The sequence below is a fragment of the Ictalurus furcatus genome, chromosome 18 (genome assembly GCF_023375685.1).
Source record: "Ictalurus furcatus strain D&B chromosome 18, Billie_1.0, whole genome shotgun sequence".
Classification (NCBI taxonomy): domain Eukaryota; kingdom Metazoa; phylum Chordata; class Actinopteri; order Siluriformes; family Ictaluridae; genus Ictalurus; species Ictalurus furcatus.
This window is the reverse complement of record NC_071272.1, coordinates 12,635,211-12,658,787: the sequence shown is the minus strand read 5'-3', so window position 1 is coordinate 12,658,787 and position 23,577 is coordinate 12,635,211. Positions and strand designations below refer to the sequence as shown.

The window sequence follows — 23,577 nt, the reverse complement described above, 5'->3', positions numbered from 1 at the left end:
TTTTGAAAACTTTGTGTAGTTTAATAAAAACACATAAAAGAATGACTTTTTAACAATCATGGGTTTTACATAAGTTCTTGGCGTAAACATAGTTTTTTTTGTCCAGGGCATCTGGGTAACTTGGGCGTATTTAGAAGCAGAGGGCTACTGGGGGTCTGTGCACCATATGATATATGCGTATCTTTTCTTTATGAAAGGCACAGTAAAGTATGTTTGGGAAAAAGTATTTATCTTTTTCTTCTTATTGGGAGATCCAGGGTTCTGCCCAGAAGAACCAGGGTAGATGGTTTTGGATCATACATTTAGATGCAAGGATAACTTTAAAAGACATTAAAAATGAAACATATAAAGCACCCGCCCAGAACACAGTAGAGAAAAAAGACAAAGGCCATCGATTAGGAATAGATAAGGACCGCATGCACTCGTGACTCAGCAAAAGGAGACGAGCAGATGCAGGCAAAAGTTTCACTAAAAAAACTCAGGGGCCCATAGAAAGACGTAAGTGAATAAGGTGTGCAGAATTGTGATAAGGGCACACACTAAAGGTACATGGATGCTTTAATTGTATATAAGACACATTGTAAACGATTGTTTTTGTTGCATGTTTCACTTTGAGTGAAGAGTGTAGCCCTGGGCCTAGCTGGGCCCAGCTGGGTTCATTCTGCTGTCTTGCTGACTGCTGACTGCTGAATAAACCTGCTTCTTCTGAATCCAGTCTCCATGAGTTCTGCTATGTTATTTCTCTAAAAATACAAGTCAGATTGCTTAATTAAGTTCATAGTTTAAGTTTGTGAGCTAGCAGGGCCAGTGCAGGCTGAAGTGGCCCAAAATTTCCTGCAATAGGTCAAGAGCTTGTGTTCACATCAACCATCAGAATGGGGGAAATTGTGCCAGATTGGCTGGATTGAGTATTTTAGAAAATGCTGATCTCTTGGGATTTTCACACAAAACAGTCTCTAGAGTTAACAAAGAATGGTGTGAAAAAACAAAGAAACAAAAACACATCCAGTGACTGGTAGTTCTGTGGTCAGAGACACCTTGTTGCTAAGAGAGGTCAAAAGGAGAATGACCAGATGGGAAAGCTTTGTCAAGTCAAGTCAAATAACAACTCTTTACAGCCGTGGTGAGCAGTAAGGCATCTCAGAACACACAACACATTAGACCTTGAGGCTACAAGAGCAGAACACCACATAAGGTTTCACTCCTGTCATTCAAGAACAAGAATCGGAGGTTGCAGTCGGCACAGGCTCTCCAAACCTGGCCAGCTAGTCTAGTTTCACTGCAGCATGATTTTATGCATTGTGCTGATTGGATAATTGCATGAACTAGTAGGTATACTGGTGTTCCTATTAAAGTGGGCGAAACAAGTTAGTTCCTGTTATCACTTACATTATACCAGCTACAATTATAGCAGTCATTCCCTCACCAGCCTGTCTTTTTTTCTCTCACTTAAAAAGACCCAAAATGCAGCTTGTCATGTTACCAAGAAACCACAGTGCGTAAACTCCTCTATCTTAAAGACCTTTGTGTGTTACAGCTTTACCTCTGACTGTTACAATACACTGACACCAGAGACTCCTTCTAAAAATACTAAATAAACATCTAAATGCAGAAAGCCTCACCATATCAATGATTACATGTTTTTAACCTATTTATGTGGCGCATCTGGGGGCATGGTAGCTTAGCATGTTTGCCTCGTGACTCCGTGGGTTTGGGGTTTTGAATCCTGCCTCCGCCCTGTGTGCGCACAGAGCTGGCATGTTCTCCCTGTGCTTCTGGGGTTTCCTCTGGGTACTCCAGTTTCCTCCACCACTGTAGGCTGTTTGGCATTTCCAAATTGTCCGTATGTGAATAGGTTTGTGAATGTGTGTGCTATTGTGCCTTGTGATGGGTTGGAACCCTGTCCAGGGTGTCCGCCGTATTGCGCCCTGAGATCCCTGTGATAGGCTCCAAGCTCCCCCACGACCCTGTGTAGGATAAGCGGTACAGAAATTAGACGGATGTGGAGCATCTGCCATACAAGTCCCTGTGTTCTGTAATCTTTTATTATGGAAACAATAACGTATTAGAAGAAGGGTATTAATATAAACCTTGCAGCCAGAAGTATATCTGGAGCATTCAACAGCTCTGTGGGATAAGTAATATCACTTAACTGTCATTCTTTACATGTAAGGAAATACAGTTTGCAGTTGCTGATGTTTAGAGTGAAGGAATATAAAATTGCAGTGATGTGTGGAAAGTTGGCAGGTGAAAGTGAATTTCTGTCCCATGTGGAGGATGTGATATTGGTCCCGAAGACCATTCATGCTGGTTTACTCTAGCTCGTTGTACGTCCTGGCCTTTACAACAGCATCTCATTTGTTTTGTTGAAACCATGGCAGCCGCTTCCTCTTTCTCAGAAGAATACGACCAGGAATGATTTAAGGCGGTGGGTCTCAAAAGGTTTTGCCCTTTCAGTGACCTTTAAATCCAAGTCATTCTTTATCAGACTAGAATTTTAGAAAACTGCTGGTGTGAGGAAATAAAGGATGTGATTTTATGTTAGAGAAAGAGTATCCCCATTGCAAGACTATTACCCATTTACTGTGGAGTATGAGATATACAACATAAAAAGATCATAAATCAAGCTGGAGTTCATGAGTGCAAAAAGAAAATGAGAGTAAGGAGTGTATGTGTGGAGTTATGAGCAACAGTCAAACAACATTACATGAATCCAAGAGGTTTGTTGTATGAAATAAATATAACTGATTTGTGTGTCAAGCCCTGCTGTACTAAACTATAGTACTGGAATAATAATAATATTACTATCATAATAACATGTAATACATGGTGCCACTATAACCGCATATCCAGTGATAAAAGCAATTTCTTTTTTTCTTTTTTCTTTTTTTAGAATAAATTAATCTATGATTCATACATTGTTTAGACACTACAACATAATTCATCTTCCTCAGTATTGCTTTCTTTCAGGACACACGTATCCAGTAGGCTTGTAAACAGAATCAATGTAAATCTCAGGTGCCAGTAAGCCGACAGGATGGAAATGTAAAAGTAAACATCCTTTAGATCTACTGTCTCAGTGAAGTGTTTTTACCATCAGGGAACACCTTGAAACCTTGGCTCATGTAAGCAAAAGGCGTGCCGATTATGTCACAGGTTTGGACAACTAATATTATTAATAGCATTTATTAACTTGAGGTTTTGTAACATAAGATACAAGGGGTTCAGTTATGATTGAGGAGATGGGGGAGTGCTACTTCTTTTGTCTGTGTTGTGTGGAAACATTATTAGGTTTATATGTTGTTTATAAGGAGTACTCAATATTTCATGGTTTCATAGAATATGCAGCCCATCTGCCTCAACGTTTGACATGTTCTACTTGCTGAAATGCTTTTCTGCTCACTGCAATTGTAAAGATGTAACTCGAAGGTTAATTGAGGTACACGAATTTTGGGTTGTTTTTTTTTTTTTTTTGCTTTTCACACATGCTGTGGGGTGAAACTGTACAGAAAGTTCTGTCCCAGGAGATCAACAGTTTCAAAACAAAACCAACAACCATACCACGATCACTGAAATCACATTTTAACTGAAGCTGTAGACTTGTATCTGCATGAGTTTATGTATTGTGCCTTTGCCACATTATTGGCTGACTGGATAACTGCATTGTATTTTTATATTACTCCTAAACTCTGGAATATATAAGGAAGAGAGGTTCTGTAAATATTTTTAAATCCAGATTGAAGACCTTCCTGTTCAGACTGGCTTATTCATAGTTTCTGTCATTAAACATACAATTTGTGACCATGATCAATCGAATGACATACCTGTAGATGTTTTATGGCAGTAATAGCATTTACTGTTTATCTTCATTGTAATTCCTTTTTTGTTTTTAATGTAGAAAATTATTCAAACCTTTATACGTGTTGCTTTCTTGTTGTTTTGAACTAACAACACTATTTTGAAAGTCTAGTCAGCATGCTAGCCCATTAAATGATTTACAGTTCAGTTCAGTTTTTAAACACGAATGATATTTACACACCAGTTTGATATGTTTTATTTTTACACACCAGCTTCCTGCTGGAAAAAAAACCCCAAAAGGAAATTCATAGAAATTCTAATGGGTTCCACTACAAATACAATTAAAAACCACCAGCTAACCATTAAAACCATTACCATTATTGGTCCTTAATAGTACAGACATAACATGCCACCAATAGAAGGCAAGAAATACCAGTAGAGACCCACAGGGACCATTACAGTTTCCATTAAAACCAATACAATTCTGATTATAATCATTGCAAATTTTATGAGGGTTTCTACTTTTTTCCAGCAGCGTTATCTTTTTAGATAATAATCGATTTATGATGAACTCTAATCGACAATAATTAACTTTTAGTTGTTGCATACAGTTATTTTATTTCACTCGTTGCCTTTTTAAATTCAGAATTAAGTCCATATCGTCGGATTATTCCACCCCTGCTGTTCATTATATGTTGTTGCAGTGTGCGCATGCTCTCAGCAGATGGCGCCACTTACAGAGAGTTTGCATTAACCGCCACCAATGAGCCGGAGAAGAAGTGATGAACCCGCGCATGCGCACTACAATGTTGCGTTCCTCAAAAGAAAAAAGACAGTAGAAAACAAAGCAACAATCTGTTTCCTGTATCTAACATTAGGTTTGTTCCTGAGTCGCGTTTGTTGAAGTTATTTGTTGGTTTGCTACATTCGTACGCTGGAAACACAACGGTAACGAGGCAGCTGTTCGCTTAGCTGGGTTTTAATTAATCACAAAATGGCGACAGCAGACGACTCCCGATTCTACAGTGGTGAGTTAACAGCGCGAGCCTATCGGTGCTAATTAGCTTAGCGGTGTCAATGTGTTACACAACTCTTTAGGGGGGGAAACCCTCATTATGTAGCGTCTTTCATTATTATTTTTTTTTTTACCAAGTCCTGTTTTAATGACTTCCGAGCTACAGCTAGTAGTTGTGTGGTTAGCTGACTAAGGTTAGTAACAACCTTCAGTGTTAGCATTGAAGTGTGACCTGGCTGTTAGCAGCACGGAACTGTTGCTCTGGCTAGCTACGCAGCTACACTCTCAGCACGCGCTTAACTAGATAACTAGTTACTACGAAGAATAATTAACCAGGTTTATGTCAGGCTTGCTGTCCTGGTTACATTATCGTTATTTAAGTCACAATTTTAACATCATTAGCTCGCTAGTTATTCAGCCAGCAGCCGTTTTTTTCCACTGCGTGGCCGCATTGTTGAAGTTGTTCAGCGGCAGCATTTTCATCTTTTACTGAAAATCACGCCAATTTACACAAAACCCACACAATACTGCTAGTTCTTTTCTAGGTAAAGTGGTTAAACGTGGAATAGTGGATTTTTGGAAAAAAAATCTTACTTTGAGAAATAACCTGGAAGACAGCTTGTTTGTGTTTTAACGGGAATACTGGCAGTCATGGTGCTTTCAAGTCATGTCGGAAAGATCATATTTACTAGTTGAACGCCACAACAAAGTCGTAATTACAAGTGGGGAAACGCGGGATTTTCTTTGAGGCCCGAGTTGGGGTCGTGCCAGTGAAAAACAACATGGCGGAATCAGTGTGTGCAGCGTCTGTAGATGACGGTGAATTTCTTCTTTTTTGTTTTAATGGCGGTTGGCAAACCAGCTTGTGACGGTGAATTTGTTGAAATGGAATGTTTACTACTGGAATAAAGTTGGTTTGACGTTCGATATTCGCAGAAATGCGGCAATTAAGGGACCGTCTCTAAAGTTACATACGACATTGTTAAACACGTTTCTAACTTCAATAGAATTTGAAGGGAATGACTTAGTCATATAACCAACTGGAAAGTGTTCATCTAGGTGTCAGCTATAACGCACACCTTTTAGATTTTTAATATTTAACAAAATAAACTATTAAATCATATATAAATATTGCCATGTATTTTATTACTGCATGGACTCCCACACAAAATGTACCATAAATTAAAGCTCAATGGCATTTGAAGGTAATGACTTGGTCACACATCCAACTGTAAAGTGTTCATCTAGGTGTCAGGTATGACGCACACCTTTAGATTTTTGATATTTGTTAAACTAATCTATTAAATCACATTTAAATTTGACATGTATTTCATTACTGAATAGGCCCATGCACAAAATATATCATAATTTAAAGCTCAATAGGATTTGAAGGGAGTGACGTACAAACATGAAGCCTGATATTTATTCAAATAAGCTATTAAATCATATGTAAATATTGCCATGTATTTCACTACAGAATGGGCTCATACACAAAATATACCATAATTTTAAAGCTCAATAGCATTTGAAGAGAATGACTTAGTCACACAACCAACTGGAAAGTGATCAACTAGGTATCAAGTATGATGCACACCTTTAGATTTTTGATATTTAACCCTACAATGCATGAACCAAAAAAACCTTCACGAATGCATAAAGGGGTCAAAAGGGGTCAAAATGACCCATACTGGATTGAATGGTTTTCTTTAAAAAGTAGATGTTCTACTAATGAAATAATTAATGTGTGTGTGTATATAAATAGCATTTATATATATATATATATATATATATATATATATATATATATATATATATTATAGATAGATAGATAGATAGATAGATATATAGAGATATAGATATATATATATATAGATAGATATAGATATATATAGATAATATATACTATACATACATATGTATGAGTATATGCATATTTTATATATACACACACAGTACATCAAAAAAGTGAGTACACCCCTCACATTTTTGTAAATATTTGATTATCTTTTCATGTGACAACACTGAAGAAATGAACCTTTGCTACAATGTAAAGTAGTGAGTGTACAGCTTGTGTAACAGTGTAAATTTCCACTCAGAACAGGCCTCGTCATGGTCGACCAAAGAAGTTGAGTGCACGTGCTCAGCGTCATCTCCAGAGGTTGTCTTTGAGAAATAGACGTATAAGTGCTGCCAGCATTGCTGCAGAGGTTGGGGGGGGTCAGCCTGCCAGTGCTCAGACCATACGCCACACACTGCATCAAATTGGTCTGCATGGCTGTCGTCCCAGAAGGAAGCCTCTTCTAAAGATGATGCACAAGAAAATCCGCAAACAGTTTGCTGAAGACAAGCAGACTAAGGACATCGATCACTGGAACCATGTCCTGTGGTCTGATGAGACCAAGATAAACTTATTTGGTTCAGATGGTGTCAAGCGTATGTGGCGGCAACCAGGTGAGGAGTACACCTACTGAGCTGACCTACAGTCAAGCATGGTGGTGGGAGTGTCATGGTCTGGGGCTGCATGAGTGCTGCCAGCACTGGGGAGCTACAGTTCATTGAGGGAACCATGAATGCCAACATGTACTGTGACGTACTGAATAATAATGATAATTATTATAATAATTATAATAATAATGATGATGATGATAATAATGGTGGCCACACAAAATATTGACACTTTGTGCCCAATTTGGACATTTTCTCTTAGGGGTGTACTCACTTTTGTTGCCAGCAGTTTAGACATTAATGGCTGTGTGTTGAGTTATTTTAAGGGGACAGCAAATTTACACTGTTACACAAGCTGTACACTCACTACTTTACATTGTAGCAAAGGTTCATTTCTTCAGTGTTGTCACATTAAAAGATATAATCAAATATTTACAAAAATGTGAGGGGTGTACTCACTTTTGTGAGATACTGTGTATACAGTGAGGGAAAAAAGTATTTGATCCCCTGCTGATTTTGTACGTTTGCCCACTGACAAAGAAATGATCAGTCTATAATTTTAATGGTAGTTGTATTTGAACAGTGAGAGACAGAATAACAACAAAAAAATCCAGAAAAATGCATGTCAAAAATTTTATAAATTAATTTGCATTTTAATGAGGGAAAAAAGTATTTGACCCCCTCTCAATCAGAAAGATTTCTGGCTCCCAGGTGTCTTTTATACAGGTAACGAGCTGAGATTAGGAGCACACTCTTAAAGGGAGTGCTCCTAATATCAGTTTGTTACCTGTATAAAAGACACCTGTCCACAGAAGCAATCAATCAGTCATATTCCAAACTCTCCACCATGGCCAAGACCAAAGAGCTCTCCAAGGATGTCAGGGACAAGATTGTAGACCTACACAAGTCTGGAATGGGCTACAAGACCATTGCCAAGCAGCTTGGTGAGAAGGGGACAACAGTTGGTGCGATTATTCGCAAATGGAAGAAGCACAAAAGAACTGTCAATCTCCCTCGGCCTGGGGCTCCATGCAAGATCTCACCTCGTGGAGTTGCATTGATCATGAGAACAGTGAGGAATCAGCCCAGAACTACACGGGAGGATCTTGTCAATGATCTCAAGGCAGCTGGGACCATAGTCACCAAGAAAACAATTGGTAACACACTACGCCGTGAAGGACTGAAATCCTGCAGCGCGCGCAAGGTCCGCTGCTCAAGAAAACACATATACATCCCCGTCTGAAGTTTGCCAATGAACATCTGAATGATTCTGAGGACAACTGGGTGAAAGCGTTGAGGTCAGATGAGACCAAAATGGAGCTCTTTGGCATCAACTCAACTCGCCGTGTTTGGAGGAGGAGGAATGCTGCCTATGACCCCTGGAACACCATCCCCACCGTCAAACATGGAGGTGGAAACATTATGCTTTGGGGTTTTTTTTCTGCTAAGGGGACAGGACAACTTCACCGCATCAAAGGGACGATGGACGGGGCCATGTACCGTCAAATCTTGGGTGAAAACCTCCTTCCCTCAGACAGGGCATTGAAAATGGGTCGTGGATGGATATTCCAGCATGACAATGACCCAAAACACATGGCCAAGGCAACAAAGGAGTGGCTCAAGAAGAAGCACATTAAGGTCCTGGAGTGACCTAGGCAGTCTCCAGACCTTAATCCCATAGAAAATCTGTGGAGAGAGCTGAAGGTTCGAGTTGCCAAACGTCAGCCTCGAAACCTTAATGATTTGGAGAAGATCTGCAAAGAGGAGTGGGACAAAATCCCTCCTGAGATGTGTGCAAACCTGGTGGCCAACTACAAGAAACGTCTGACCTCTGTGATTGCCAACAAGGGTTTTTAAACCAAGTACTAAGTCATGTTTTGCAGAGGGGTCAAATACTTATTTCCCTCATTAAAATGCAAATCAATTTATAACATTTTTGATGTGCGTTTTTCTGGATTTTTTTGTTGTTATTCTGTCTCTCACTGTTCAAATAAATCTACCATTAAAGTTATAGACTGATCATTTCTTTGTCAGTGGGTAAACATACAAAATCAGCAGGGGATCAAATACTTTTTTCCCTCACTGTATGTATGTGTATAAATATATGTATGTATTTTATATATATATATATATATATATATATATATATATATATATATATATATATATATATATATATATATATATATATAAATATATATATATATATAAATATAAATAATATACTGTTAATACACACATTTATTAATTATTTCATTAATAGTACATCTACTTTTTGAAGAAAACCATTAAATCCAGTACGGGTCATTTTGACCCCCTTTATGCATTCGTAAAGGTTTTTTTTTTTGGTTCATGCATTGTAGGGTTGAATGTCAAAAATCTAAGAGGTGTGCATTATAGCTGACACCTACATGAACACTTTCCAGTTGGTTGTGTGACTAAGTCAATCCCTGCAAATGCTTTTGGAGTTATATACGTGTTTAACAATGTCGTATGTAACTTTAGAGACGGTCCCTTAATTTCCACATATCTGCGAATATCATATGTCCAATGTCAAACCTACTTTATTCCAGTATGTTTACTTTCTGATTGCAGTTATGGGGTTACTGGATGATGTCATACTCCCATTTACACATTCGTGTCATCAGCGTGGTCATTCGCCTATCAGATTTTCTGAAGATGTGAAATAGAAGAGATTTATTAGAATATATAATAACAGATTATAACGTAGGGAACGTCGTCTATGATCGTGGTGCCACAAGATTTTTGCTTTTTTTATGTGTGTACAGTGAGGGGAAAAAAGTATTTGATCCCCTGCTGATTTTGTACGTTTGCCCACTGACAAAGAAATGATCATTGTATAATTTTAATGGTAGATTTATTTGAACAGTGAGAGACAGAATAACAACAAAAAAAAAAAAATCAGAAAAACGCATGTCAAAAATGTTATAAATTGATTTGCATTTTAATGAGGGAAATATGTATTTGACCCCTCTGCAAAACATGACTTAGTACTTGGTGGCAAAACCCTTGTTGGCAATCACAGAGGTCGGACATTTCTTGTAGTTGGCCACCAGGTTTGCACACATCTCAGGAGGGATTTTGTCCCACTCCTCTTTGCAGATCTTCTCCAAGTCATTAAGGTTTTGAGGCTTACGTTTGGCAACTCAAACCTTCAGCTCCCTCCACAGATTTTCTATGGGATTAAGGTCTGGAGACTGGCTAGGCCACTCCAGGACCTTAATGTGCTTCTTCTTGAGCCACTCCTTTGTTGCCTTGGTTGTGTGTTTTGGGTCATTGTCATGCTGGAATACCCATCCACGACCCATTTTCAATGCCCTGGCTCAGGGAAGGAGGTACTCACCCAAGATTTGACGGTACATGGCCCCGTCCATCGTCCCTTTGATGCGGTGAAGTTGTCCTGTCCCCTTAGCAGAAAAACACCCACAAAGCATAATGTTTCCACCTCCATGTTTGACGGTGGGGATGGTGTTCTTGGGGTCATAGGCAGCATTCCTCCTCCTCCAAACACGGCCAGTTGAGTTGATGGCAAAGAGCTCCATTTTGGTCTCATCTGACCACAACACTTTCACCCAGTTGTCCTCTGAATCATTCAGATGTTCATTGGCAAACTTCAGATGGGCATGTACATGTGCTTTCTTGAGCAGGGGGACCTTGCGGGCGCTGCAGGATTTCAGTCCTTCACGGCGTGTGAAGTGTGTGTTACACGGTAAGTGTGTTACCAATTGTTTTCTTGGTGACTATGGTCCCAGCTGCCTTGAGATCATTGACAAGATCCTCCCGTGTAGTTCTGGGCTGATTCCTCACTGTTCTCATGATCATTGCAACTCCATGAGGTGAGATCTTGCATAGAGCCCCAGGCCGAGGGAGATTGACAGTTCTTTTGTGTTTCTTCCATTTGCGAATAATCGCACCAACTGTTGTCACCTTCTCACCAAGCTGCTTGTCAATGGTCTTGTAGCCCATTCCAGACTTGTGTAGGTCTACAATCTTGTCCCTGACATCCTTGGAGAGCTCTTTGGTCTTGGCCATGGTGGAGAGTTTGGAATCTGATTGATTGATTGCTTCAGTGGACAGGTGTCTTTTATACAGGTAACAAGCTGAGATTAGGAGCACTCCCTTTAAGAGTGTGCTCCTAATCTCAGCTCGTTACCTGTATAAAAGACACCTGGGAGCCAGAAATCTTTCTGATTGAGAGGGGGTCAAATACTTATTTCCCTCATTAAAATGCAAATCAATTTATAACATTTTTGACATGCGTTTTTCTGGATTTTCTTCTTGTTGTTCTGTCTCTCACTGTTCAAATAAATCTACTATTAAAATTATAGACTGATCATTTCTTTGTCAGTGGGCAAACGTACAAAATCAGCAGGGGATCAAATACTTTTTTCCCTCACTGTATATTGCCCAGGAAAAGGTAACAATGAAGGGCATAAGTGAGACTAGCAGTGGTGATTGGTGGTTAGTCGTTAAGGACAATGGAGATCAGTGATTGGGTGTTGGGAAAGGTGGAGGTCAGTGGATTGGGCGTTGGGAGCGGTGGCCGTCAGTGGATTGGGCATTGGGAAGTCGATGCAACTCGGTCAGACTTTACACACTAGTGGTGAGTCGAGTGAGCCTGCTCTCTTAACTTGGAGAACTGCATTGAATGCAGGACAGTCGATAACATCTGCTCGAAAAGGTGTGCTGGGGTTTAGAGTAAATGCTCTTGCTCCAGGGCACTGTAGTGAGTCTGTGGCAGTTGTATGGTTTAAGCTACAGTCTTCTAAACCATAACCGAAGAGCTACCAATTTACCAACATTTAACTTGTAGTGACAGTGTTGTAGTTCCCAGTCCAGGTATTGCTACAGATGTGTATGATTTCTTTAAGGCCATCGTGTTAGAAGAATAGAAGGTGTTAAAGGTGAATGTGCCCAACTAGGTGTATTCGTCTTTCAGAACATGATGATCGTGTTGGACCCAAACATCGCAGGAAAGGCAGGGGACCTTTCAGAGCGCCGCTCTACAGCGACCAGATCTCGAAACAGAGACATCGTGGAGGCCACGGAGGTGGAGGAGCTGGTCCCAGATCCAGATTTGAGGACGATGATGGTGATATCGCAATGACTGATGACCTTCATGACGGGGGGTCGCAACGGAGATTGTGAGAGCACGGTTCTTGTTTAATATCTTGTGTTATTTCTGTATAATAAGTGATTTGTGTGTGATATGTCTACTACAAGGCAGTGAATGTATCCAAATAATGTATGTTTTCATTTCTGTGTAGTGCTCCTTATGGGCGGCCCCAAAATCGCCGTAACGGCCGAAGAGGAGGAAAAGATGCAAGAGGAGATGGTGGCAACAACAGGGGACGAGGGAATAGGGGAAGTGGAGGAGGCAGTGCCGACGGAGTTGACGGAGGTGGAGGCCGTAAAAATTGGTTCAAGATGATGGTGCGTGTTTTATGAGCTGCTTTGCCATAATGTCCATGGCTTGAAATGAAATATAGTATTTGTTTTGAATCTTTTTACTAATCCTTTTTTTTTTGTTTCTCTTCAGATTCCTCATGGGAAAAAATACGAAAAACAGTGGCTTCTCTCTTCACTACAGAACATCTGTGCAGTGCCATTCCAAGCCATACAGGCAAGTGAAATATAAAATGAATGATTATACTACAGTATTAAATTCTTACTTGTCATCGGTCAGATGGTGTTGATTAATTTTATATAGCAGTGATTCTGGCAGTGTTTACAAATGCAAAGTAAAGTAAGGTTTTACTGTCTGAGTCTGTTGTGAGTTTTATTTATTTATTTTTACAGTACCACACAGAAGGAAACAGAGTACAGTTCTACATTGACGATTCTTCTACAGCGTATGCTTTGATCAAAGTGTCCAGAAAAATCACAGACAAAGATGGATACAAGGTTCAGTGTTATAAAATACATGTATCAATTTGGCTGGATTAGTGCGTTTGTGATGTAGGCAAAAATCTAATAAATTATTTACCACATTGTTTAATATCTTTTCTTCTTAAGCGTAATTCAGTAGTGTCCTGTATTCTACTTTGGGCCTAACAGATAGCTGTCTTGATGAATCCATGCCAGCCTCCAAGCTTACCCCAACAGGACCTGAAGCTAGAGGACCTAGAGCATTTGAAGGTGAGTGAACACCTGAGTGAGGCAGCCACTTTGGCACTCATCTTGTATTTCATGTAAAGTAATGGCCTTGCAGTAGTTAAGAGGTTGATGTGTCACAGTGAAACTTAAAAAAAAAAAAAAAAAACATTTTTATTACAGCAATGCATGTCCAAGCGTTTTGACGGTTCACAACAGGCCCTTGATTTGAACAACATCAGAGTTGACCCAGGTAGGTTTCTTTTTAAAATGCCGCCACTTACATATTAATTAAACGTTTGTGATTATGTGTAGACCGCTTAACCGTCAAATGTTTAACAGCTGTAAATGTTAAGTGTGCTGTGTGATCTGTTGAAGTATGTTTAGAGAAACTACAGATGTTAAATTAAGTTTAAAAGACAAAAGAAAAATTGGAAAGAACATTTATGTGGGATAATTGCTATTAGGTCGTTTCCCCCCCCAGCGTTTTGTGTTTTTAGCTCACCTTTGCGGTACGTGTGCTTGCACTGAGAGCATTGTGATATGCACACATTTCGTGCCAGTCTGCGTGGCTAAAAATCTTATGATAACAGCTCCTCCTTTACAACTATCCCTGTACTGTGACATTTCACACATCATGCACTGTTTCTCGCTGTTTGAGTGTTGGTATTGGGCTTGCTGTGATAGCCGGTGTTGCCTGTGTTGCACATTGTTCGGCCGCACACCGATTACATCACTTGCCCACTGCAGCACCACCCCCACTGTCGCGTTGTGTTTTTATAGTAATGAAAATCATTTAGTTTGCTTGGAGAATGGATATTACAATTAAAAACTGAATGCATCTGCTCAATTCAGCATGAGCCAAATGAGTCAGAGGCACAGCACAGATCAGCAGGAGTCAGATTTCATTTATCATGTGACTAGTGAGGCGAACTGACTTGACAAGATGATGGCGAAAGATTTGGTTTCAAAAGTTCTGTTTAATATAAGCGAGTTTGCCATTGTACTGTTTTGTTGTTGGGGTTTTCATTAAGAATAATAATGAACCCACCATTCAAACAATTGCCGCTAATTCGAAAGTGAAAGTGAAAGCGAAACCCACACAACCTCAGGGGCATTCATACGCGACTTAAAAGCGAGGGGGGAAAATAGGGAAAAGTTGTGGACTTGTGGAATTGTACAATCAGTTGACGGTTATGTTAAAGTGAACTTGCGATGATGAGCTCCTCCTCCAAATGATACAAGGACTGGCCTTAAGACAAGTTCCACTGGAATGGCTGGCTGTTCATAAATGTAGTTGAATTATGACTATGATTGGCCTAGGTTGCAGCCGTTAGCTGAATGTGTCAGAAAATGTATTTCTCTAAAGTTATTCCATTGTCGTTTTCCTTGCGACAGATTTGGCTTCTTTGAACATTGAGGTGGCACTTAGCAGGAAAAACTCCATGCAGGCAGTCATCAAGATCATTGAGGATAACATCCCTGAGGTACAGAAAAGGATCACTTATCTTGCTTTCGAAGCATGAAATGGAATACATGACGTAGGCTAAAGATCACATGGAAAAATCCAAGAAAACACTCGTTTACTCTGGTCCTTCATCTTCTTCACAGCTGGTTTGTTTAAACCTAAGCAACAACAGATTGTACAAGCTTGATGACCTCGCTGACCTCGTTGCCAAAGTCCCAAATCTGAAGATTCTGAATCTCTCGCACAATGATGTATGGAGTTTTGTCTTTAATTCCGTTTAGAGTTGCTCTGTCTTTCTGGTTCACGTAGTTACTTCTCTGTTCGCTGCAGATAAGGTCGGAGAGAGAGTTGGACAAGCTGAAGGGGCTGAGGCTGGTGGAGTTGTCACTGCAGAGGAACCCTCTGTGCGATCACTTTAAGGACCAGGCCGATTACATTAGGTCAGTTCTTATTCTAACCTGTAGTGCAAAGAAATATGGAAACGGGTAAATGAGTGTGTTTTGGTTGAGTGAGTGAGTGTGTACGTCATACACATCAGCTCCCTGGAGGTCGACAAATCCTTTCAGACAGAGCCAAACAGAAGCGACGAAGGCTTATGTAAAAACCAAAGGAAATGGAGTAAATGTACCATGTCCATCCTTTTCAGCACTGATGGCTAATGGAATATTTTGGAAGAATTTCCCATTGATTACATTGATAGATTTAAAAAAAAAATAAAAAAAATTTATGTATTAAAGAGTGTCGTATGATGCTGTCGGTTTAGTTATGCTTTATGTTCTGGAAGGTAAGTTAGTTTCTATTATTCTTTAATATTATAGTAGCTATAACCAGTCGTTCCATCACCAGCCTTTTCTCTCTCTCTTTAATAAGACAAAAAAAAAAACACAGGTTGTCATGGTAACAAGAAACAGAGCTTTGTTATAGAAAATAAATCCAACCAGGACCAGATTTGAGAATTCAATAGTGCTGTGATATGTCGCAATATGTTTTTGGTGGGTGTTGTCAGTACTGCACAAAACACTAACTGACTTCATATTTCTTTAAAAAAGTATGAGTCTGTAAACAGACGTGCATCAAGTGAATTAAAACCACACCAACAAGAAACTGACTGGACTTTAGCCAATATACTGGATATATTGAGCGTTTTTTACTCAAGTTTGTTCTTACAAATGTCGATTTGTCATGTTCTTAGAAAAACGAAGGTGTCGTCATACATATTGTGAACCCTGAACATGTCTACAGTTATTTGATATTTTTTTGATACTAGCCAGTCCAAATGTGATGCACACGAGACCTGTTGTTAACCGGTTTCTGTCATGAAATATAAAACCAAACTGTAAATGCGACAGTCATTCTAACGCTTGACATCAAATCACGGCATTTACTACAGGGGTTATAGTAGTACTATGTATCATGGGATTTTATTTGTTACAAAAAAGTGTGGTGGTATAGTATAAAGGATAAAATAAAGCTTCCTGCTTACCTGTTATCTTTTCTAAATGTGCTCGCCGCCTCTTTGCAATTCAAGTTTTCTGTTCTCGCTGTATTTTTCCTACAGTGCAGTTGGCTCTGTTGCTCTTTATAGATTACTGCTCGTACAGTTGCGTTTGTATTGTTAGTCAAAAAGGTCAGTTTAGAGGAAAACATTAGTTATGTCTACATATGTAGCTTTTTCTTGGCTTATTCTTCGCTCATTTGGGATACAGTGCCATTTAACCACTCAATGCCCAATGCCTCTTACCCTGCGAGAGTGTCGGGCCTAAGCTGACTCTAGAAGAGAAGGAAAATGCATGTGTGGAAGGTTTATGTGCACTGAAGTGCTCTTGAGTTCTCAACCGCTCTGTAATGGTGCCTTCTCCATCCCCTCCACCCCTCATATGAGCTTAGGTTGAGCTTAGGTCTCAACCCAAGATTGCTGATTGGTCAGTGACGAAGGCTGGTTAGCCAAAGACGGGTAAGATCCCACCATAAACTCGGGACAACCTAAGGCAGGCACAGTCGCAAAGCTGGCCACAGCACACAACATAGAACAGACGATGAAGATCCCTAGGAGAGAAGAAGAGGAAGATGTGAATTGTTAACACTGCACTGAGGAGAGCTCTTGGGTGGAGGAGGAAAGGGAGGGGGGATTTAAGAAAATCCTTCAAGCCAAGCAGTTCTCAGCAATGCTGGAACCCTTTAAACTCCAATGGGGGTTTTGTTGCTCAAAACTGGACCTCTGTGTTCATGGTGCATGGACAGTAATGTGAACATTTAGAACATCAAAGCAAATGCTCTCTTGGCTGTTACTAAACTGAGGAACACTGGAATGTGGGCTTTGTGGCCATATTCGCATCTCAAAATTAGAGTAAGCATCAAGTTGAGAAACTATAGTGAAGATACAGTAACATAAAATTAGACATAGCTGACTAGGAGCGTTAAAACTTCAGCTTCAATTGTTTTTTTCTTGAAAGGAAACCTGGCCATTTCTAACTGCAGTGGTTGGGTCCAAAAGTGTTAGGTCCTACGATTTAGGCCAATGCATCGTCTTTTTGTAGCTGCGTCGCCAGAATTACAAGCAATAGCAGTACTCTGTATAAAAGCTCAGGGTTCAGCTTCATTGCTGCTATCTTTTTTGTTTGTTTGTTTGTTTACTTTTGTAAACAAACTTTTGTGTACTTTTGTTTACTTACATGCCATCTTCTCTATGCTGAAAGTTTCTCATGTAAATTTTTCTGCTCTTTAAGTCAATTTTCTCCTCCAGCTTGTTGCAAATGGCCTCCATCAACATGGCTAGTGTTCTCCATAGTAAAAATTCTTTAGTTCAAAATGATGTTTGAGTTTGGCTTAAATGCATTCTATTTACAAATTTGATTACAGAAAGATTAACAAAAAAATCTCAATAGTTCGACAGCTGTGTATGTGTGTTAAATGATCATGGTTTTTCGTTACTGCCTTAACTGTTCATTAACCACCTCACAGTGATTAAGCACTGAACATACCATTGTCCTACTCATAATTGGTTTACAGTTGACTTGAAACGGTTATGTAGTAATGGCATGTCGAACTGAACTCACCACGGCCCCCCGCGAGACCTCAGTCCAATCGCAATGTGCCTGAAAGTATTGACCGTGTCCACCACCTCTACCCCACACACTCCCCTTCCCTCACCCCCACCCCCCAGAGCCTGCGTGTCAGTGTGTTCCTGTGCATAGGGGGCCGATGGTGAGTATTGTGGAGGGGTAAGTACTACATTCCTGTTGGGGTGGGGGAACATACAAGCACTATGAATACTGTTATTGCCGTCTTTTGTGAGAGATGCTGCTCAGACTGTAGCGAGATTCCTGCAGTTATTTGAAGATTATGTATCATGTTGGCTGTGGTAAATATATATAGCTGAAAACAGACTGCATATGTAAACACCTCGGGTTTAAGTCCTGAATTTTGTAGAGTCTCTGATGTTTTATTTAATAAATAAAACCCCTGTTTAATTTTGTATGCCCAGTGACCGTGTCCTCACGTCATGTCTTCAGGGAGACTGTGCCAGTGGTGTATGTGTGGGAGGAAATATCTGCTTTCTAGTTTCTTCTCAAATAACAGTGAATATTTCTCTTGTCTTCTGTCTTTGTGGTTGTTGGACAGTGCCATACGGGAGCGGTTCCCCAGACTGCTCAAACTGGTAGGCTCTGCACATCACTGGTTTACACTGGTGTATCTGACACAGACGGTGTTTCCATTTTTGCCCTCTCACAGTAGCTACTGACACACAATAGGTGCATTTCTGCCACAGGTACCTTTTAAGGAACTGGTTCAGGATGTTTCACTTATCTGCTTCCTGTGACTTGTTTGGTAAACCTTGATGTGTTGATGTGCTGAAACTGCTGATTGGTCAGATGCTAGACAGGACAGTTTTGACATCAGTGTGTTCCACATACAATGTGGGGAGGGGGGGGGACCATGGAAGCCAGCTAGCTCTGATGAGGTGATGTATGTTTTCCTTCTCGGTCAGTGAACTATATAGTGAACTGTTAGATTGATCAAGTCAACATGTCTGTAATATTGGTTGATCTATAGCAAATACTTGTGTGTGTTAGTTTGTTTACATCTGATGCTCTGCTCGGTCATATTGATTCAACGTCACTCTGTAAATTGGGAAGAAACTCGTAGTTGAGATGACTACCCCAAGTTTACGATTCGGAATGTCTAGTTGCCCGTGGCGTTTTCCTCGTCTTTTCCTGGTTGGAGGTTGGGAATTACAAGTTACAACCTCAAGTCAAAGGCAGCGTAACTATGATGAGTGATGTATATTTACCTCCTCAAAACAGTGAACTGTTATAGATTGAACAAGCTAATATATCAGTATGTTGGTTGATCTAAAGCAGAAACTAGTTTATACTTTATAACTCCTTTTAAAACTACTGAAGTGCTTTGAGTTTCAGAGTAGGAATTCCTTTTGGTTTTTTCTCATTGAGAGGTTACAAATGGTAGTTGAAAGTATCATAAGTTTGTTTCGTTTCAGAAGCAGCGTGGCACAGCTGACACAGTGGAACATTTCTGATGCAAGTGGGGGGTCAATAAATCCCTGTTTTGTACCCGTGTGTAGTCGCCAAAAACGAAGGGTTAAATTGCGCTTTGTACAGATCTAAATCATTGTGCAGCATGACAAAACATAACAAAGAGCATCTGCTTTGGTGTTTGGTGTCTTTCTGTGCTTTTGCTGTTTCTTGTTATACAGTTTGTGTTTGATAATGTGGTGTACACACACTTGTCCAGGCACTGTATAGTCTTCATTCAGGACAGTTCCAGAACTTTTAGGTGTTCCTCAAAAGGTTCCTGAATTTCAGTGGAAATGCACCTAAGATTAGACCTTGACATGACTCATTTTTATACTTCACTTCAATTTTTCATGAACATCAAAGAGATTGGCAAGAGTTCTATCGCACCTTTACATTGTTTTATATCTCTGCCACAGGACGGACACGACCTTCCTCCCCCCATTGGTTTTGACCTGGAGGTTGCTCCGGCTGTTCTTCCTCCGTGCAAGGTAACTTCCCGAATAATGTTATGCTAGTCCGCTGTCCTTTAGCACAGGAGTGTCAAACTCAATCAGTAGAGTTTGCAAAAAAAAATGAATATTTAAAATGAACATTTTTTGATTTAAAATATATATTCATAACATAAAAGTTCTAAGCAGCCACTAAATAATTTTTGGAGAGAGGTTTTAACAGTGCCAAATGTTTAGTTGAAATGAAAACTTGTATATTAGCATATTTTTGCGTTTGTTGCTCTATTCCGCCCCCCAGTGGAGGAAAAGATTAGCTCTTTATTCTGAACTTTTCATTTAAAACATGGTTTCTAAAATTTAATCGGTGGTCATGATCAGAACCTCTACCATTTGTTTGACACCGCTCCTTTAGCGTGTTGGTGTACTGTTTAAATGTGAGCTGATTGGAATCTTTTTCAATTCAGCCCAGTTACTTTGGCTCAGAAGAACTGAAGGGCCTCATCACTTGCTTCCTGCAACAGTATGTTACTCTTCGCGATTCTGAATGTCTAGTTTGTGTTTATGAAAATAAAGCAGCGGTGTGACCGAAGCTAAATGTGTTTCTCTTGTCGTCTAAGGTATTACACTATATACGACTCGGCGAACAGACAGCTTCTGCTTGATGCTTATCACGATGGCGCAACGTTCTCGCTCATTGTCCCGTTCTCCACGCAGAACCCTTCCAGGTAGAGTATATCCGCTTCCTTTCTGGCTTTATGACTTTTCTCTGGCTGGCACCTATAGGATGTCCTTGTACACACAGATTACAATATAGCAGTACTACCTTGTATCTACACTCATTGTTGTGCTATTGTGTTGGGCATCAGATTAAAATCTTAAAGGACCAAAGAGAATATTTTTTTGTGCAAATAGACTGTAAAATAAAATGTTTAGCAAAATCCAGGCTAATGACTTCTATAAATATTTATCACTTTATCACAGTCATTTGTCGTCCCCCCCACCCCCCATGTCTATGGCTATACATGGTGTCAAAACATTCTTCCCTGTAGCATCTGTTTTGAAAAGTATTGTAGGTCTATTTAATCTTTCGTGTCCTGATATTTATTTATTTATTCCCCCCACCCCTGCCCGAGATTCGAGAGTGCCGCTTTGGACCGTTTTCATTTGGAAAATTCCGGTGCTCTAACGAGTGAATCCGAAATAGCAGCATTGTTGAGGGATTTAAACACACCTTTCTAGTCAGTTAGATATGCTTGGCCCATGCAGTGTGTATTAATCGTACACCAGCCCTTAATCAGTTAGTTTGTTACCACAGGCCTGCAGTTGACTGGAAATGTTTAGTTATTGGACTGGAAAATGGTCCATCGCAGAAACACCCAAGTATCTGGTCAACAGTGGACATTTGTATAAATATCTTTAAACCATAACTCGACTGCAATCACGCTGTTGTACTGAATGTCAGTGCAAGAGGTGACTAACAAACTGAGTCTGTAAATTTTCATTAGTGTGCGTATGTTGTATGTTTATTTGGTCACTTTGTTTTATTACTCTTGTAGAAGCAGTCTGGGAGAGTACATGAAGGACAGTCGTAACATCAAGCGTGTTAAAGATTCCAGTAAGACTATTCTTATTTTCTGCAGTTGCTTAGTTACTGGATGATTACTGTATGGCATATTTATTTATTTCCCCCCATTTACACAAACTTGACCTGTGACCATTTGATCATTGCATCTTAAGTAATGTTTTATTGTTCTGGTCCTTCAGCTACAAGGTTTCGCTTGCTGAAGCACACACGGTTGAACGTGGTCGCGTTTCTGAACGAGCTCCCCAAGACCCAGCACGACATTGCCTCGTTTAATGTCGACGTCAACACCTACACCGTGAGAGAATTTTACTGTGCTACAGTTAGTCTGCGTTTAAAGTCGTTTCGCATCCGTTTAATTTGCTTTTCTCTCTTTTCTCAGAGCTCGTTGCTGTCATTCACAGTCAGTGGAGTGTTTAAAGAAGGTATGGACGTGATTGATCTGAACTCTTTTAGAAATGAGTTCAAACCCCTGCAGTATCACAGGTAATTCTGCTGCACGATGCAGCTTCTAACGGTTTCTCTCATTCTGTGTTTCTTTCAGTGGATGGCACCTCTCGTGACTCGTACAGAGCTTTCTCTCGCGTGTTCATTGCCGTGTCCCCTGGAAATGGAAGGTAAGGCCATTCTCTCGAATCTCTGCATGATTTGGAGGACATGGCTACCTTGTACCTTTTTTTTCGATGCATACTTTGTCTTGTATCCTCAGCATGTGTATCGTGAACGACGAGATGTTTGTCCGGAACGCCACGACCGAAGAGATTCGGCGAGCGTTTGTTGCCCCAGCCCCGACCCCTTCCAGCAGCCCTGTGCCCACGCTGTCTGCCACCCAACAGGAAATGCTCTCTGCGTTCTCCCAGCAGTCTGGCATGAACCTGGAGTGGTCTCAGAAGTAAGATTTCGAAGCTTTACACTAGAACACAATGTTCAATCTGGATCTCTTGCCCCAAAACATTGGTTTTCTGAGCCAGGTAGATTTTTAATTAAGATAAGGAGCACTGATGTACAGATGAACACAGGAAAAGGATGTAGGAATTCAATATTTTGCCATCTCACATTGTGTTATTTTGACATTTGTATGCATACCAAAGGCGTACTGTTAATTCACAAAGGATTTTTTTTAACTATCAGCATTCCAGGCAAAATGGAAATGATTTCCAGCTTATGAAATTTATACATCAATTAAAAACCTAATTGTTTTTTTAAAAAATTTTTTTTTAAAATTTAAACACGTTCTGTCAGTTTTCCAAGAATTGATTAATAATCAGCTGTGATTGAATAGATTTAGGACTGTTGTCTTGATTCGTTTGAGTTTTTGTCTTTTCAGTTGACTCATTGATCCAGATTGTTATAACCCTACATCAATAATAATTTAAAGGAACTTGAAATGTTCTGCGTAGAGGAGTGGCCCGTGATCCGTCTGTAACTGCTCTCGAGCCGTGTTCGACGTTGTCTCAAACAAGCAGAAATATTGCACAAAGAAAACCACTTACGTTTCTGAAATATTGTGGTCAGTCTAACTAGCGTCTCCATAGCGCTCATTTAACGTACATTCGTTTCTGCTTATTTTCATGAGAGGTGCTGATAATAAGAGTTGACTGTAGGTATTATGAAATGTACTATATTTCAACAAAACCACACAGGGCTAAATGTGTAACAGGTATTTTGCATTGGAATTAGAGACGTTTGCATTTTTTTATTTTATTTTAAAGGTGCCTCCAAGACAACGACTGGAATTTTGAACGGGCCGGTCAGATTTTCACAGACCTTAAGGTAGTCAGTCATTTCATTTTATTGTTTCATTGCAAACGAAAGTGTGCATGTAGATAAAATCCAGTACAGTTCATTGTTGCTACTGAACACATTTATTAAGCAGTGTTTCTGTTTTTAGGTCCAAGGAAAGATCCCAGATATCGCTTTCATAAAGTGAAGAAAATATGTATTTTTTAAATGTTTTGTCTGATGAGCTCTAGCTCAAGGCTTAGATTTGTGTTTATAGCTGATGTAATTATTGTTGATTATTGTTAAAATGACCAGTTTTGTTGCTTTTGATGGTTCTTTCTCTACAATATTTACCAGCTACTTATTCTGTACCAAAATGTAGCATATGCATCGCTTCCTCTGGTGTAATCTTTCTTTATGAATGTTTTGATTAAAAATATTTTGAAAAA

At 39.8% G+C, this 23,577-nt stretch overlaps 1 protein-coding gene and 1 long non-coding RNA gene across 2 annotated transcripts; one reads left to right on the top strand and one right to left on the bottom strand.

Annotated features, from left to right (window-relative positions):
• Positions 1-5,687, bottom strand: LOC128622871 (uncharacterized). Its single transcript, XR_008388455.1, has 2 exons — positions 5,408-5,687; positions 1-1,967 (listed from the first exon to the last, which is right to left on the bottom strand). It is a non-coding gene; the product is annotated as an uncharacterized LOC128622871 (long non-coding RNA).
• Positions 4,573-23,577, top strand: nxf1b (nuclear RNA export factor 1b). Its single transcript, XM_053649647.1, has 21 exons — positions 4,573-4,826; positions 12,219-12,423; positions 12,547-12,712; positions 12,819-12,902; positions 13,079-13,183; positions 13,337-13,417; positions 13,556-13,625; positions 14,771-14,859; positions 14,984-15,091; positions 15,171-15,280; positions 18,462-18,498; positions 19,792-19,863; positions 20,289-20,344; positions 20,442-20,549; positions 21,381-21,439; positions 21,589-21,704; positions 21,789-21,831; positions 21,951-22,023; positions 22,116-22,298; positions 23,119-23,179; positions 23,298-23,577. The coding sequence occupies exons 1-21, from the start codon at positions 4,793-4,795 to the stop codon at positions 23,334-23,336; spliced, it is 1,899 nt and encodes a 632-aa protein (XP_053505622.1). The 5' UTR covers positions 4,573-4,792; the 3' UTR covers positions 23,337-23,577.

What these genes read in the sequence shown, in the direction of transcription:
- nxf1b (XM_053649647.1), top strand. Translation starts at nt 4,793, where the DNA reads ATGGCGACAGCAGACGACTCCCGATTCTACAGTG. An exon ending in GGGGGGTCGCAACGGAGATT is followed by an intron (nt 12,424 to 12,546) that starts GTGAGAGCACGG and finishes ATTTCTGTGTAG; the next exon opens with TGCTCCTTATGGGCGGCCCC. An exon ending in GTGTCCCCTGGAAATGGAAG is followed by an intron (nt 22,024 to 22,115) that starts GTAAGGCCATTC and finishes TTGTATCCTCAG; the next exon opens with CATGTGTATCGTGAACGACG.